Source organism: Nannobrachium achirus (assembly GCF_963921795.1).
Source record: "Nannobrachium achirus genome assembly, chromosome: 16".
Taxonomy (NCBI): Eukaryota; Metazoa; Chordata; class Actinopteri; order Myctophiformes; family Myctophidae; genus Nannobrachium; species Nannobrachium achirus.
The window spans coordinates 30,029,104-30,046,553 of NC_137823.1; the positions used below are offsets into that span (position 1 = coordinate 30,029,104).

The 17,450-nt window shown below is 41.5% G+C and overlaps 1 protein-coding gene across 1 annotated transcript; it reads left to right on the forward strand.

Annotated features, from left to right (window-relative positions):
• Nucleotides 1-8,372: 8,372 nt before the first annotated feature.
• LOC308300960 (uncharacterized protein) lies at nt 8,373-12,249 on the forward strand (the record flags this gene model as incomplete). The annotated part of the gene is made up of 6 exons (XM_080744857.1): nt 8,373-8,583; nt 9,398-9,582; nt 9,805-10,061; nt 10,480-10,600; nt 11,116-11,251; nt 12,059-12,249. 6 exons carry the CDS (start codon nt 8,373-8,375, stop codon nt 12,247-12,249), a joined length of 1,101 nt encoding a protein of 366 aa, XP_080600983.1.
• Nucleotides 12,250-17,450: the final 5,201 nt, after the last annotated feature.

The window sequence follows — 17,450 nt, forward strand, 5'->3', positions numbered from 1 at the left end:
GGATACAAGTGTTGTGGAGAATACTTTGTGAAAGCAATCATTTTGTTCTAATTTTTATTGTATCATGCAGGTTATTTAAAAAACTGTAATAAATAATATTTTGACATAAACCTGGCCCCAAGAAGCATTTTCTTTTCCCAGCAGTTTAGATAGCTATAGTATACTGATAGTATACAGACACAATGGTGTCTGTAAACACTAAACAGCCAGCAGAGTTTATGAATAATTGTTTAGTTTATAGTTATTATAGTGAGCTGATTGTAATAACTAACTAAAAATCCATTTCCGTTTCTGCAAAAGGCCTCCCAAAATAAGCCATGTGGATAATTACTTCAAAATATCTGATCTCTTTTTGGAATGCACGAAAGGGAAAACAATTTAATTTTGATTGAATATTCCATACACAGACATCATGTTACACAACACAACTTAAAAAATAAATACATGCAAATAACAGCGGTAGATGGAGTAAAAATCCTGAAATAAGCCTTCATACACTGCAGACTAACAGACTTCCGTACATCACACGTGTTCTGGATATGCCAGAAAAAATAGGCCAGTTTGGGGCAGGCACGCAAATAGTAGTGATGGTGGCATGTCAGTTGCTGAGAGCCAGGGACGTTGCCACCCGCCCAGGGTAAGCTCTTAGTTTGCTACAATTGTTGTGACACAGTTCCTGTGTCATCTGCATGTCCCTGCCTGACCTCCCCCCAAGTGGCCAAGAGCAACAGAGTGATGGAAAGTGGAGAGTCAGAACTGTGACAATAATAATATCTGGGTTAAATTTCCTACAATGCCATTTCTCTGAGAGAAATATGGATAGACATTCAGGTTCAAAGTTCACATTCACTCATATCCTATGAGATTAAAAGCGCTAAGGAAATGATATCTTATATCTTGCGCAACGCCTTATCCCTTAGTATTTTTGAAAAACCTTTAAAAGAAATTGAAAATAGCCCATTTTCACAATTTTTAAATGTTTTTCAAAGCACAACAAATGCCTAATAAGATTATGCATAAGGGATAAGGCGCCACGTAAGGGCCCTCATCCAACTGCCATCATCTCCTTATATAAAAACCAAACCATGGCATCGTTGTTAATCCTCAACTATTAACAAATGTCATGAACAAATGTCACAAGGCATTAATAATTCATTTTATAACAGTTATTATACCACCGAGACATCGCACTTTAAAGGGTGCACCCTGTGAACTGAGACACAATAAGTATCATGGTCAGTACAATGACTGTATTAAGGTCAGTATCATGACAGTATCATGGTCAGTATCATGTCAGTATTATTGTCAGTATCATGGTCAGTATCATGTCAGTACCATGGTCGGTATCATGTCAGTACCATGGTCGGTATCACGTCAGTATCATGGTTGGTATCATGTCAGTATTATGGTCAGTATCATGACGGTACTATGGTCATTATGTATGTATGTGGAGTTTGTGGACACGTCACCACAGGCGTCCACCATCACCTCCAGGTGAAGAAATTATACTGACCATGATACTGACATGATACTGATATGAAACTGACCATGATACTGACATGAAACTGACCATGATGCTGACATGATACCGACATGATACTGATCATGAAACTGACCATGATACTGACCATGATACTGACATGATACCGACATGATACTGATCATGAAACTGACCATGATACTGACCATGATACTGACATGATACTGACCATGGAACTGACCATGATACTGACATGATACTGACCATGATACTGACCATGAAACTGACCATGATACTGACATGATACTGATCATGAAACTGACCATGATACTGACCATGATACTGACATGATACTGACCATGGAACTGACCATGATACTGACATGATACTGACCATGATACTGACCATGAAACTGACCATGATACTGACATGATACTGACCATGAAACTGACCATGATACTGACATGATACCGACATGATACTGACCATGAAACTGACCATGATACTGACATGATACTGACCATGAAACTGACCATGATACTGACATGATACCGACATGATACTGACCATGAAACTGACCATGATACTGACATGATACCGACATGATACTGACCATGAAACTGACCATGATACTGACATGATACTGACCATGATACTGACCATGAACTGACCATGATACTGACATGATACCGACATGATACTGACCATGAAACTGACCATGATACTGACATGATACGGACATGATACTGACCATCAAACTGACCATGATAGTGACCAGGAATTGGCACTTACATTACGAAAACATAAATGTAATATTGGCAAGTAAAAAAAGAAAGACAAAATACTACAGAACAGCTTGAATGCCATGGCACTAATGAATAAAAGTGTATACTGTGTTTTAATTTTGACTTTATGCCTGGCCATCTGAGCTCACACACTGACAAGTGACATGTGCTCTTCTCTCTGTTACTTACCTTGGGTATGTAACATAACAGCAGGGACTCAGGAGGTAGAGCGGCCGCTTGAACTGGAAGGTTCCCAGTTGGATCCCGGGCTCCCCCACAGTCAGTGAGGAAGTGTCCTTGAACAAGACACAGACAGAACACCTAATTGCCCCTGATGAGCAGGTTGGTGCCTTGCATGGTTTCCTCCACCATCGGTGTATGAATTATTTATTTACCGGCACATACAAGTAAGTAAAAGTGCACGCACACAAAAACACAGTACAAAGACCAACACACGGACAAGCCCAGTATTTTGTGGGTGAACAGGCTTTCTCAGCACACCAATTGAGTACACACACACACACACACACACACACACACACACACACACACACACACACACGCACGCACACACGCACGCACGCACGCACGCACGCACGCACACACGCACGCACACACCAGATGGGACTATGAGATTGGTTGTCTATCACTTACTCCTTTTGACAGGTCGATATTGCAGGTGTCAAAATGGTGGAGTTCACTGAATAAATCCATTGGAATGATTTTTATTTTATCAAGGTGTTTGATAAACACATTATAAATTGTAGCCTACATACCGTAGGCTACAGTTGCATCCAACAGCATATATAATACTGTAGAGTATGTTATCCAGCATTGGAAAAGCCATGAGGAATTTGCACCAAGATAAACAATAGAAAGGAATCATTCGACAGAACACTAACATAATTCTTCACATTAAAGCAATACCAAGGCTTGAACTGAGCAGTGTATCTGTGGGGCCTGTGAACCCACAGGTTTCTTGATTGGGTTCCAGATGATCCACAGATAAATAAGTTACTTATAACATAAAAATCAGTGTAATCACATTAACCCTATTCTGTACTTTGGCTGTATAAAAAATCACAAGTTTGTAGATCTGGAAATTTTGAAATATTTAGAAAAAGTCACTCCCACCCTAGTAATGAACCGAAAAGCAGATCACAAGACCAACAAATAAATAGCTAAATAAAATAAGTACAATTTAAATGAAAATAATCAAAATTTAATTTTAACATAAATCTTTGTCCTATGGGAGTCCCTGGCACAACAGGTTTTCAGGTGGGTCTGCAGAACATTGACATGAACATATGAGGTAAAACTGGAGTAAAGGAGTGTCTTCACACACTATCTATCAGTAGGTGATGCTAGTGAGCTGTGCCACAGTGTGCCAGGCACTGATTCCCTTCACCATGCCTATAGGGGTGTGTTCATCATTCTAATCTAGACTATCTGGCTGAGTCTGGCTATGTTTTGCATAGTCGCACTGGCCTCCAGTAAAATCCAAAATAGAATTTAAATCCATTACCGCTTAATCATTGTCTACTGAGTATCTGCTGGCAGGTTTGAAAAGGATCTTTCATATTTCTCCTTCCTCATAAATGGAACAAGCTCAGTATAATTTAGCCTACTAAGTTGACCAGGGTCAATTTTCCCTCCACACCAAACCATTTCGCCGAACATAGCCAATCTACAAGCTCACAAAGTGTCACATTATAACGTATTGTGAGCTTCTGCTATTTTCTGGGAATTTTCGCCAGTATAGAGACAATTGGTTTCATGCAGTCAGGTACCATCATATCTAAAAGAGCTTACAGGTGGTATTACCTAATACCCCTCTAGACTAGAGCACTGCACTCCCAGAATGCAGGCCTACAAAGTGGTTCCTAGAAACTCCAAAAGCAGTTTGGGAGGCAAAGCTTCAGTTCAAATATCAGGCTCCGCTCCTGCGGGACCTCTCCTTTAGCTCAGGCTTACCTGGGACCAGCCCTTAGTTGTGTTGCCATCGGCTTAGACTGCCGGGGGACTTCCCCTAACTCACTGAGCAGCTCTTTCCTCCACTGCAGGCATTCATGTCCCATCGATGCATGTCACTAATTGACTTCCTTCCTCTGAGTCTTTGTGCCTTCTTGTCTCAAAGGCTTGTCTTCCATGACCGTGATTACAGACCCCACAGCTGCGGATTGAGGGTTTCCCTGCACTATGGCTGAGGACAATAATTACTGTATTGTCATCATTGTTTGCAGTGCATCGCTGTCTCTCTGCCTCTCTCTCTCTGCCTCTCTCTCCATCTCTCTCTCTCTCCCTGTCACAATGAAATAAAGCAGAAATTCTGGAAAAAAAGAATAATAAAAAAAACGCTCTACATGTAAAGTGTCATGAGATAGGTTTTGGTTGTGGCACTAGATAAATAAAATTAACTCGACTTGACTTTTGATGAGTCATTAGCTTGCAGTAAATTAAATTAAATCTCCCCTCAAGCAGACAACATCGGATTCGGCTCAGTTGTTTGAAATAGCACAATTGGTGAATTAGGTGTCTGGGCCCGACACGCTCACTTGAGCCTCATTAACGTCTCCATCTTTTGCTCAGAAAACCATTGCAGAAGGTTGTGTCGTTAGCAACCCCACTGTCTCATTCTGGGGTTGTTACTACCGTAACCCTGGTATCCTCAGCATCACCCTGTCTGTCTTCAAAATGATACCTGTTTGTGAGTAACAATGTCTTCTTTTAGATGGGTACTAGGCATGCCTGGATCACTAGCAGGCCATCCGGCATACATTGTTTGCCGGATAAAAACATATTTGGAAATAAAAAGGGACACATACAGTACAGTGCAGGCTCCCAGATACATGCTTACATTTAAACATGCATTGAGGAACCTTATACAGTATAGCCACTGTCTCGCATACACATACACACTCACTAACCACTACATGATATGAATAGCATGCATTAATCCTTCAACTGAGTGGTAATTGCTGAGATGAGCACTTCAGCATTAACTACTAATTACTGTCAACAGCTCTATAGTCTACCCTTCTCTTTTGCTCAATAAAGACTGTAAGCCTGTACTTTCCGTTTGCTGCTCTCGTTCCAGCTTTTTAAGACACTTTCTAAATGCAGGGATCCAGCCCCTTAAAAGTGCCATCTGATCACTATTAGTTGTGATGTGATGGCGGGAGGCCACGAGCGTACGCCCGCACTGGAACACTGCCACAGAGAAGTGAACGGCCATCTGCCTTCTGAGCAGCTGGAAACAGCTTCAGATCCCTGAGGTATTCATAACAGACACACATCACCCTCTGAGTAATAGAAAATGATAGTTTGCCCTCCAAAGGTGATCCCACAGTGGGATCTCAGTGGAGTATATTCCAAAAATATGAAAAAGGTAGCACATCTCAATCTTCAAAGTCAAGGAGGACAAAATATTCACATCTATACTTACTTAGTTTGGCTCACATAACAGAAATCACGTGTTTCGGCACATGCAGGGTCTTCCTCAGACCATTTAAAAGCACACAGATTCAACTCGGCAAGACACAGCTGGGATTTAGACCTAGATAATCAACTAGTAGGAACCAATCACTTTTTTTGTATCCCATGGCTCTAGATACAGGGAGCAATCAGCAATCACAGGTACAATTAGATTGATTTAAACACATCACATAAAATATGAAGCTGCATTTCTGCATTACTGTTTCCGGCAATAATTAATTCACTGCTAAGGCCTCACATCTGATGGCAATAAATGGACATGGATTGCAAACAGACCTCTCCTAAAAAGACATTTTAACGTTTAAGACCATAATTTAGGTACAAACTATTTCTCACATCTCTCACCATCCACATGAACACATCTGATGTGGTCATGTGCACTCAGTTTGTATTGTTCTTCTGTTTTCTCTCACTTTACTCATCCTCTCTCTCTCTCTCTCTCTCTCTCTCTCTCTCTCTCTCTCTCTCTCTCTCTCTCTCTCTCTCTCTCTCTCTCTCTCGTCTACTGAGTATCTGCAGGCCAGGTTTGAAAAGGATCTTTCATCTTTCTCCTTAATCACAAATGGAATCAGCTTAGTCAGCACAGCTCCCCCTTCCCCATCCACTGTTTCTGTTTCCCATGGCGACCACATGGACCCATGATCCACTCCTCTGTTTGTCCACTTATTAGCCTCTTTATCTTCTCTATTTTTCCTCATGTGAGGTCTGATTATTTTCAGGCTGTTTTTGTTGTTGCTTTAATTAGACGGTGGAGTGTACAGACTGCAATCTGAGGATAGAGATGGGCACTGACAAAGCCAAAGTGCAGTAACTACGGAAAATAAATTGACTGATAAATGGGTTTAAAAGTGTTTCCAATGAGATATAAATGATATTACACTAATTGTATATCTGTTTCTGAGGTAATTGTTTATCCCCCAAAATCACAAAGGCAAATTTGACTTTTGGGATACACAAATAAGTCGGTGTGTGCAATAACGTACAGTAGTTACTGCACTCTGGCTTACAGTGCCATCATGTGACCTCATGAGGCCGATTTGGACAATTTGGAGTTTCTTCTTTGGCCTTGTTAGAATAGAATAGAATAGAAGTTTATTGTCATTGTAACAATACAGTACAGGCACAGGCACAGTTACATTGTCAACGATCAACTAATTTCCAAGCACAGTACAAGTACAAACACATACACAGTACAACGAAAATTAAGGATGTGCATTGAGAATTGAGATGTGCAAAATAAAATAAGCGAATATTCAACTTCGGCGAACAATTTCGAATAATGACTTTGATATTCAAATATTTGGTGAATGCCGGTGCACATGTACTGTATACTTGACCACAGGCATGTGTCCACACTGGCACACACTCACATGCATACAGACACACACCTGACTAGGCTGTTTAATGTGGATCCCTGCCATAACCTGTGGATGCCACTTTTCTCCAGGCTCTGAGACATTGCAGAAGGTACAGTGTCTGGGAAGTTTCACCATGAGAGGAGGACTGAGGGCTCACTGTGATACTCTTGGTGTTAAAGAAAGCAAAAAAGAAAAGGGAAAAAAGGCTAAGTGAACGACAAAATTGCTTTTGTTTTTAATTGACGGTGAACTTTACTTGCCTCTCAGGCAGACAGAAGAAGCTTATAATCTCTGACTAACAGGAGCAGTTACAGCACGGAAAGAATCTCACTTGCGCTGTCTGAGAAGTGAAAACAAAGTCGACGGACATCCGTAAAACCAAGGGGATTTTTGAAAGTGTGACGGCAACCGGGTTTGAGTAAGTGGCACTGAACCTGTGCACCTTAGTTGTTCAATGCGTTTAGACTAGAGTGGTTCTCAACCTTTTCTGGATAAGGGCCCACTTGGAAATCTCATTCACCGCCCCACAGATGGGCTGTGTGCATTTTCAGAGCATGTTTATTTTAATGATCAATCCCTTGATTGTGTTCCTGCTTTGATCAATGGCAAAGTTACTATTTACCGGCTTAACAATTAAAACACACTTTTAATTTTTTTTAAGAAATGTTATATTTAATGTTATATTGTTTGAGATTGAGAACCACTTATTTAGAGGCTTGACAGAAGCTTGATGTGTTCTCAATTAACACATGTGTACGGTAATTGGTCCAATTTTATGAATCACTCAATTATTCTATCCTTGGAAATGTGAAATGTGCTGTTATGCAAGCAGTGCTGTGCTGTGACACATTTATTTCCTGATTTCCGCCTATTATAACTTGCAGACTACATGCAGTTAATGTGAACACTCAACAAGTTTCATATTTTTATACACATACTGTATGACAATGTAATTATCTTGTCGACTGTCCAAGAAGTAACCGCACCTTGTTTTGGTACTTGAGTAAACATGTAGGCTTATATTGAATGAAATCGCAATCTTCCACAATATAGCATATAGTCCGAATTATATTGTCGACATCAGGCAGAAATCTTGTCTCCATATTTCAACAAAAATAAACAACATGACGCAATGCTGTGGCTATTTTTCATGCCCTCCTAAAATGTATAGTCATACAAATGTGTGTGTGTGTGTGTGCGCACGCGTGCGTGCGTGCGTGCGTGTGTGCGCGTGCATCCTCCTCAGTGAAGGAGATGCAGTGTGTTTGGTGGTGCTTGGTGCTGGCCGTGCCCTGGCTGGCGGTGGTGGCCCTTCCACCACCGCGTGAACCGGTGGAGGGCTGTCCTGACGGCTGTCAGTGCTCCCGGAGGACCAGTCTTGAAAGGTCAGAGGTCGGCTGTCACAAGAAGGGTCTGCGGGCCTTCCCCTCCAGGCTACCCGCCGATGCCTGGATCCTGAAATTAGGTACAGATACATGTCTTTGTTGTATGTAGGGCATTAACGACTTGTGATTTTTGCAAGTCGACTCGACTCAGTAAAAAGTTGAGTTGAAGTCAACTTTATCATTCATTTGATGAGGTCATCACATTGATCAGGGGGTCCATTGTCCCTTAATAAGGCTTTTGTTTTGATGTTAATATTATAGATTCCACTGCAGCCAGCTGAGTCGACTTGTTGACTTTTTGGTTAATATTGCCCTAGTTTGTTGTCAGGGGGAAACCTTCTATGTCCAAAATGTTATTTTATCATTTAAAAAATGATTTAAACTATTGAAAACAGCCGACAACGCTTCGAGGCGTGGTGTGCTTGTAGATCTGCTGTTTTCACTAGTTTTGTGCGACAGTCTTGTGTGATGAAGCAGCAGGGCTTTACCTTGCGAAAAAACCTACAAATTTGAAACTTGGAGATATGAGGTTTCTTCCCGACAGTGACGATAATATGTTACTGTTGCTGTGTTCAAAACGCCAAGCAAAAATGGCAAGTCTAATAAGCTCACAACACCTCACATCTCATACTGTAAGTGTCGATAGTCTGCAGAATGCAGATCTGCTATTTTTGCTACTTTTGACACTTACACTGTAGCATGACAAAGTCACACATCAATATTTACAACAAAAACATAAAAAGTTGAAACAAGGAGATACAAGGTTTCTGCCTGACAGGCAATGTATTCTTTCTTTCAACGAAGGATGACTTACGTAAGTAATAACTGGACAAATTAACGAGATTGATTGCATATTAAATACATTTACTCAACTTCCTTTCTGCCGCCCTGAAGGTGAGAACGGTATCACCGACCTCAAGGCTGATGCTCTGAAGCCCGTCCCGAAGATTGAGAGCATCAATTTGGAACGCAACGCCATCAGGTCCATTCACCCCCAGGCTTTCTCTGGCGCTAGCCGTCTGATGCTCCTCAATCTCTATGGCAACAACATCGCCCGACTTCCGCCAAAAGGATTCCAGGTATAACTGGAATACTCCAGGTATAACTTAGCTACTCACCCGCATCACATTACTGAGGTTAGGGTTAGGGTTTGGGTTAGGTTTAGGCATAGAGGTTAACATTCACCCGCGTTGTCAGGTTAGCTTTTCACCAGGTTAACAGTCACCTGCGTCGAAAGAATGGACCGCCGCACAGATGCACGCTCCCCTGTAATTGTATCCTTCATCCTCTGCCATCAACAGGACCTCCTGAACCTGCGTTTCCTCATGCTGGGCCACAACCAGATCAGCAGTGTGAAAGCCGACATGTTTGTGGGCATGAGGAACCTGTCAGACCTCGACCTGCCACTGAACTCTCTGACCGCGCTCCCGCCTAACGCTTTCAAGCCCCTGATAGCGCTCAAAGTGTTGGACCTGGCCGTGAATCGTCTCGACAAGATCACTCCAAAGAGCTTCGCTGGCCTACAGATGCTCATGTTTCTCAACCTAGACAACAACAGGTGGGCTACTAACAGTAGGCCTACTGTACCAAATGCCATTGACTTCTAACGCCATGTACAGCATATATATACAGTAAAGAGCATTTTCTATCTATTGGTTCTCAACACACTCCCCTAGTGCTGGCTTCCCAGCCGTGAACACAGCCAATTGTGTGTTCAATAAAATCTCAGTCTCAATGGTGGTGGGCAGGAACTTCTTTACACCTGTGCCACATGTATGCCTGTCAATACTGTTTCTAAACGATCAAGTGGTTTGTCACATAAACCTCCTAAATAAGAAAAAGACCAAGGCTTATACTACTATACACGTACAGTATATCCCATCACAGGATATTAATGTCTTTTTATCATCAAACATTAATAGAATTCTATTCCAAGTTCAAATTAATTAGGGTTTCCTGTTCTCTTCAACACTCAGTCTGAAGACCATTCCTCCTGGGGCATTCAGACCTTTGTCCACTCTGGAGATGCTGGTTCTGGATAATAACCTGCTAACCACCCTGACAGCTGCCTCACTGGATGGTCTGACCAACCTGGAGGTGATAACATCATTCCACCTTTTCCTGTTTTGTATGGACCATTATGGCAATATAATCAATCTGAATGTGGTCACATGTTCTCTAAACGTACTTAACACATACTGTTCCTCCATGATAAATCTCTTGCTCCTTAAATAATGGAAACAACTAAGAAACAACAAAAAAATCACATCAACTATTTCAATATATTGCTCACCAGCAATATATTGTTAACCTGTTAATGCCATCTTATGCATTTTGAGAAACTTCATTTGACTTAGGTTCAGTTCAGCTTATCCCTAGCTGTGTCGTACAGTAGTTCTTGTATTTCTAAGAGGACCTAAGTGAAAAGCATTGGCAATGCACTGAAGATGCAGTGTGGCCTCGAGGCATGAGAAATAGCCGGAACACAGGATCAATACTCATCAAAATGTATCCATGCATTGTTTGCCAGTGAAACAGCAATAGAATTCACTCTGCATGTTTGTGTGAGCTACACAAAGCCTGAAACATGGATGCACTGAATGTTGAAACAGGAGCTCTACCTGCGTAACAACGAGATTGAGCGCCTGCCCGTGGATGTGTTCCGGAGCACACCCAAACTCTCCCAGCTGGCTCTCAGCGGAAACCGCCTCAAGACGGTCGACCCAAACATGTTCACCCAGCTGCCTGGTAAGACCTGTCCTCTCACTGTCCCAGTTCCTCTTTTGGAAAGGAGAGCAAACCACTTCGCCACCCCACTTTAATTTTTGTGTGTTTATTGAGGTGTTTAATAGGAAAGCTGAGGGGAAGACAAAGTAAGAGGTTGAGGGGGCTCAGAATAATGGCTGTGGTGGGATTTGGGTGTTGTGCCATTAGTCCGACAGGCCGTTGTCCCGGAGTACCACTGGGCTTATGGCGCACATTATCACTAACCCTAATTCTAACCTCACACTAACCTACTGTAACATTTTGCAGACTATTGGGACGTCAGAATAATGGGCCATGTCAGACTAATGGACAGCCCCCAGGATTTGAACCGAGACCAGCAAGGGAATCTGTGCTTTTGAAGCTTAACATCTTAATTAGCACTACTATGCCATCGGCATGCATGCTGTCCCCTTTTCAAAGGAACAGACAAGGGGCATGGATGGAAACAGTGCCCAACTCATTTTCATATGATGGAAATCACACGCAAAAAAGTATTTAAAAGAGTAGGGTATTTTTGTATTTAGTTTACTATTTCACTCGTGAAATTGCACACAGGCACTTTTATTACGCCGAGACATTTTTAACGTCACTTTGTTTAACTGCATACAGTAGTTCTTCCAATTCATACAGCCAAGAAACAAAGTAATATTAGTAACATCAATGTTGTGGATTTGCAAACCTCAAGTAAAAGAGAAATAGGTTCAGGTTGAAAGACCTGACATATTTAGATATTTTGAATCATGCCAACCGGACTCAGATATCATCAGATCTCCTTCTATCTCTCATCAGAGCTGAAAAGGCTGTACCTCCATGACAATCCCTGGCAGTGTGACTGCAACCTCAGCCCCCTGGTGCAATGGATGGGGCAGACCAAGGCCAGCCTGTCCCCACTTGGGGCCCTGAGGTGTGTGAGCCCGGCCGAGCTCCGAGACAAGGCCCTCAACAGCCTCCAAACGGACAACCTACGATGCCTGGCCTAGAGCGTCAAAACCTGGATGACCCGGAGAGCCTAGCGACCAGGTCCATAACCAGTACGGTTTAGTTACTGTAGGTCCAGATTTGAGAAAGATCAACTTTCACTAAAGAACTAATGTATTTTGGATGGGGGTTGAAAAACATTTGCTACATTCATAGTTATACAAAATGGCTTTGGTTTGTGACAAAGAATAAGCTTTGTTGCTGTTATAATCAATCAATCAACCAACCAATCAATCAATCAATCAATCAATCAATCAATCAATCAATCAACCAACCAACCAATCAATCAATCAATCAATCAAGTCTGCATGCCTAAAGTACCTGACTAAAATTCCAGTGGATTATGTAGAGTTATAATTTCTGAGCAGTGCATCTGGAAGGAGCTAAGCTCCAACATCTGGCATTGTCCGGGCCCCAAGAAATGTCCAGGCTCTGAAGCGTGGCCTACATCTGGCCCACATCTTGGCACAAAGCGATCAAAGTTTGTTGTACGCCCAGGGTCACATTGGCCGAGCTTCGCGTTGCGCTTAATGACATTTACTCATAAATAGCACGGCTCACTTCACAGCAGGTTATTGGTCATCTGTAGTGGATCACCCAAACCCAAAGTGCACCAATATCTGCATCTCTTCCCCATCAACTTTCTCTCAGTTTACTGTCCATCACATTATGATTATACCTGTTGTTGTGACGTGTGCATTCTGCACACTGTCAGGCCCACAGTCCCGCTTCATTAACTCATCACTATGCAGAAATTGTCAACAACCAAGGCGGCAGAAAGAGAGAAAAGGTGATAGAGCAAATCGTTGTTGTCGGGTGGAAACCTAGTATGTCCAAAACCATTCGTTTTGTATTTATCATTTTGAAAACAATTTAAAATAGTGAAAATAGACGATCTACAAGCACACAACGCCTCGTGATTTTCACTGCTTTTGTCTGACAGTCTTGTATGATGAGGTAGGGCTTTCATTTACGAACAAACATACACATTTGAAACTTGGAGATACAAGGTTTCTGCCAGACAGTGACGAAATATAAGGGGAGGACAGAGACGGCTCGAAGAAGGAGGGAGATACAGTTAGAGAGAGGGAGGGCGATATAGACAGAGACAGACAGCTTAAAGCAGAGAGAAAAGGCGAAAGGAAAGGAGAAGAGGTGTGAGAACAGATAATAGAGTATGAGTTTCACAGAGTGCACGGTGGGATTGGTTGGAGTGTAATATCTTGCCATGAGCCCCCCCTATAATCGACGTGGCAGCACTTCACAATGGCCTTCACGGCACAATGACTGACATGAAAATGGCAGTGACTCCCACACCGGAGGAGGAGGGGGGCAGAGATAATGGCCATAATTTCCACCTGTATTTGAACCTGCTATTACAGAAATGCACCCCAGAACATCGTAAAAAGGGGATTTTGTTCATAGTCGCAGCGATTGTTGCCTCTGCAAGTGATTGTTTTATAATCCTGCATATTTTACAGCAAAGTTTTACAGCATGGCAAAGTAAACACATTTAGTTTTTTGTCCCAGATTTGTCTATTCTAGTGATCTGTTTCAATCTTATATCATTAAACCATATCATATTTTAAGAGAGTTAATTCTTTGGATAGAAAAATATATAAACGTTGGCCTTTTTTTTTTTTTTTTTGCAGAGAAGCCCTAATGATTTCTCATGGATCAGTATCATAACTTTTTTGATTTGATTTTATGTTTCTATATTTATATTGTACCTGTATCCTTTGGAGTGTACTGCATATTATGGTTGCATCAATGATAAAGGCACATTATTTTACATGCAAAACCAAGATGCAATTGTTAACCTAATTGTTTTTACTTGCCATATTTGTTCCCCAAGCTACTGTGATGACTTTAAAACAAGCCATGCTTTGAAAACTATTGTACACAATATTATTTTATCATGCATATCAACTGCATATTAAAGGAATTCTGTCTTCAGTTTTGATGACTGACTTGGAATTTCTACAGTGAAAAAATGTTAAGTCGGTTAAACTTAGAGTTGTCAAATTCTGCCCGAACCCAACCATACCCGTACCCGACCCAACATTAGGGTAGAGTAGGGCCTAAAATGTATGCTAATTAGTCGGGCCGGGCCGGGCCTCGGGCTCAATGAAAAAATAATGGAGATTTGTATTATTATTTATATTACTTTAACTCTGTGATGGAGTTCTCAAATTCTTCCCAAACCCAACTCCACCCGACCCGATGTTTTCGGGTCGGGTAGGGCCTAAAGTGTATGCTTACTAGTCGGGCTGGGGCGAGCCTCGTGCCTGCCCAGTTAGGGCCCAGTTAGGGCCGGGCCTTCATTTTCAGGCCCGTTGAGAACTCTAAGCTTGGCAGAACTCTTCCACTATGGAAGCCCATTTCCCCAATGAATATAAAATAAAATAAGATCCCATAATTTATCACAATGAGAATCTCTCAAAATAATGAGTTACAGAGGCACTATGTACCCTTTAACTTATACAATTGGGGTGGTTGTATTTTGTCTCCCTGCACTTCCATTGAGACATTTAGATCGTGTCAATGTCTCTCCTAGACACAGGATCTGACACGAATTTTGACCTGATGGTCAAGGTTCACTTTATCCCCTGAGCAAACAGGCAGGCTGTATCTCAGGCTATTAGCTCAATGGTAAACATGCAGAATAAATGCAGGACGGGTCAGATTGAAAAGAATGACGTACCGTGACTACCGGCATAGCGAGTCGTCGGGTAGCCGTTTGTGAGTAGGTGCGCAAGAGGTCATAGAGAGAGAACTGTGTGCTCCTTTCAAATGTTCCTCCTCATTATTTTGAGATAGAGGTGTAAGTTTCTATTTTGAGGTTTCTCATTATAATGACCTGCAGTATAATAAGGAAAATGTAATCATATTTGCAGAAATGGGCTTCCATATTCCACCCACAAACCAAACTGTAGAAATAATTAAAAATGGCTTTGAATACCACATCTCTCTGCCTTGAAAAGAATAATATGTATTTCACAAACTGTAGGTTCAATAATGTAAAAAAAATCAGTGTGCTGATATTTAAAAGCAGCTTTATTGAACATGCCAGACATGCTGCTGCCTGACAGGAGGCCTTCCGATACTGTGAGACTGACTGACATTGCGCCGCCTCACATTTAATACAAACCTTGCTTAAAGGGATATTACACTTTCAAAGTCATTTTATCGTCTAATCAGGCTTTTATGAACACCCTGAACAGTTTTTAATTTGCTTGATTCAATATTTAGATATTTGATGTAAATGTTACCAGCTCCAACACGCCCAGGCCCTCTCCACATACACACCCATTGTAACTTCAAACTCCATTTTAACCGTGATAAATTCATTAAAAACAACCATTATTTTTTCTGGTGACTCAAACTACCCTCCTAATACGTGAGCAGGCCGTGTTTTTTCGATAACTTTTTTCATTTATTTTTAATAATCCATTTTTGTATTAAATATTTTTCATTTTCCCAAATAATTATTAAAAATTAATGAAAAAAGTTATCGAAAAAACACGGCCTGCTCACGTATTAGGAGGGTAGTATGAGTCAACAGAAAAAACAACGGGTGTTTTTAATGAATCTATCATGGTTAAAATGGAGTTTGAAGTTACAATGGGTGTGTATGTGGAGAGGGCCTGGGCGTGTCGGGCCTGGTAACATTTACATCAAATATCTAAATATTGAATCAAGCAAATTAAAAACTGTTCAGGGTGTTCATAAAAGCCTGATTAGACGATAAAATGACTTTGAAAGTGTAATATCCCTTTAAGCTTAATAAACAATTTGTTTGCCAAAAAGCTATGAAATACATAGAAATGAACGTAGGAGGAAGCAGGCCTTCTGGGAATTGGAATAAAAATGTATAAATGTTACATTAGACTACCGTCTGGAAGTCTAGTTTTTGAGATAGCTTGTCTGGGATCAAAGCGTAGGACCGTCTCACCGGCATTGACATCCTGTTGCTGAACATATTGAATAAAGACAAATCTGTTCTTATGAAAGTACATTTAAACTGTGCTTCATCTCAGCACTGGGGCTAGCCTTAACAGATGGTGTCAGTGCTGTACATAGAGTTCAGCCTCTGCAGCTGCATGACTTGTTTTTTTTCACTCCTAAAATGATACCCAATTATGTTTTTATGGGGGGCCAAAACAATATGATTTTATTGATAAATGGTATTTAAGTAAACCTTGAAAAATGTGTTGTGATACCGATGAATAGGAACTTAAAGTGTTAGTTCCATTGACCCAAGCCGGAACACAAATGACTGGTTGATCATTAAAATAAATAATGCACGTAGTACAGCATTACGTAGTACAGCATTACGGCTGCCATGTTACGTGGTCAGATCATAGACTGTATAAAAGATATGGACAAAGCGAAGCCATTGGTTTCTATGCAGCGCAAATGACACAATATGGGTCCTTCGCATGGGTGTTGCCATCATAGATTGTAAAGGCACCAGAGGATGCTATTGGCTGCCAACGGTCACGTGCAACCGCAGAGATACATGGGAGAATGTGAAATACAGCACACGAAGAAGAACACAGCCAGCTGGTTTAGTTGGCCACACCCCCCGCAACTTTATCATCAATTTTAACATAAATGGGACCTTATTTTCACAAAACGCATATAATCGTGATTGAAAGGCAATTTTTAACTAGCGATAGGAACCATAAAGTATTTATGAAAATGTTAATTAAGGTTAGAAAACGAAAGGGGAAAATGAATGGGGTCCAATGGAGAACAATTATTTTTGCGATCTGCCGGGGGGGGGGGGGAGGGGGGGGACAGCGCAACTAGCGGCCAATCATAGGGAGTTTTAGTTCCGTATTGGAGTCATTTTAAATCGGCGGAACTATGCCCCTGGGTCAGATGCAGATGCAGTGTACCAGGATAGGTTGGGGACCAGGACCACTCCTCTGAAGACAGAAGACAGCTAGAGTCTGTCTTCTATGACCTTTATTAAAACACTTTAGGAGCACCTACTGTGTCTTGTCCTAGAAGCCAGCAAGCAGCACATGATGACACCGGTAATGCTTTCTCTTCTTTTGTAACCTAACCTTTATTTAACCAGGTTAGTTCTGCTGAAATTGAAGGATGTCTTTCCTGGGGAGCAGAGCTGGCTGATACAGCAACAGCATCAGAAGATAGCATTAGATCAAAGTGTTGATGAGAAGAGATGGGTGAG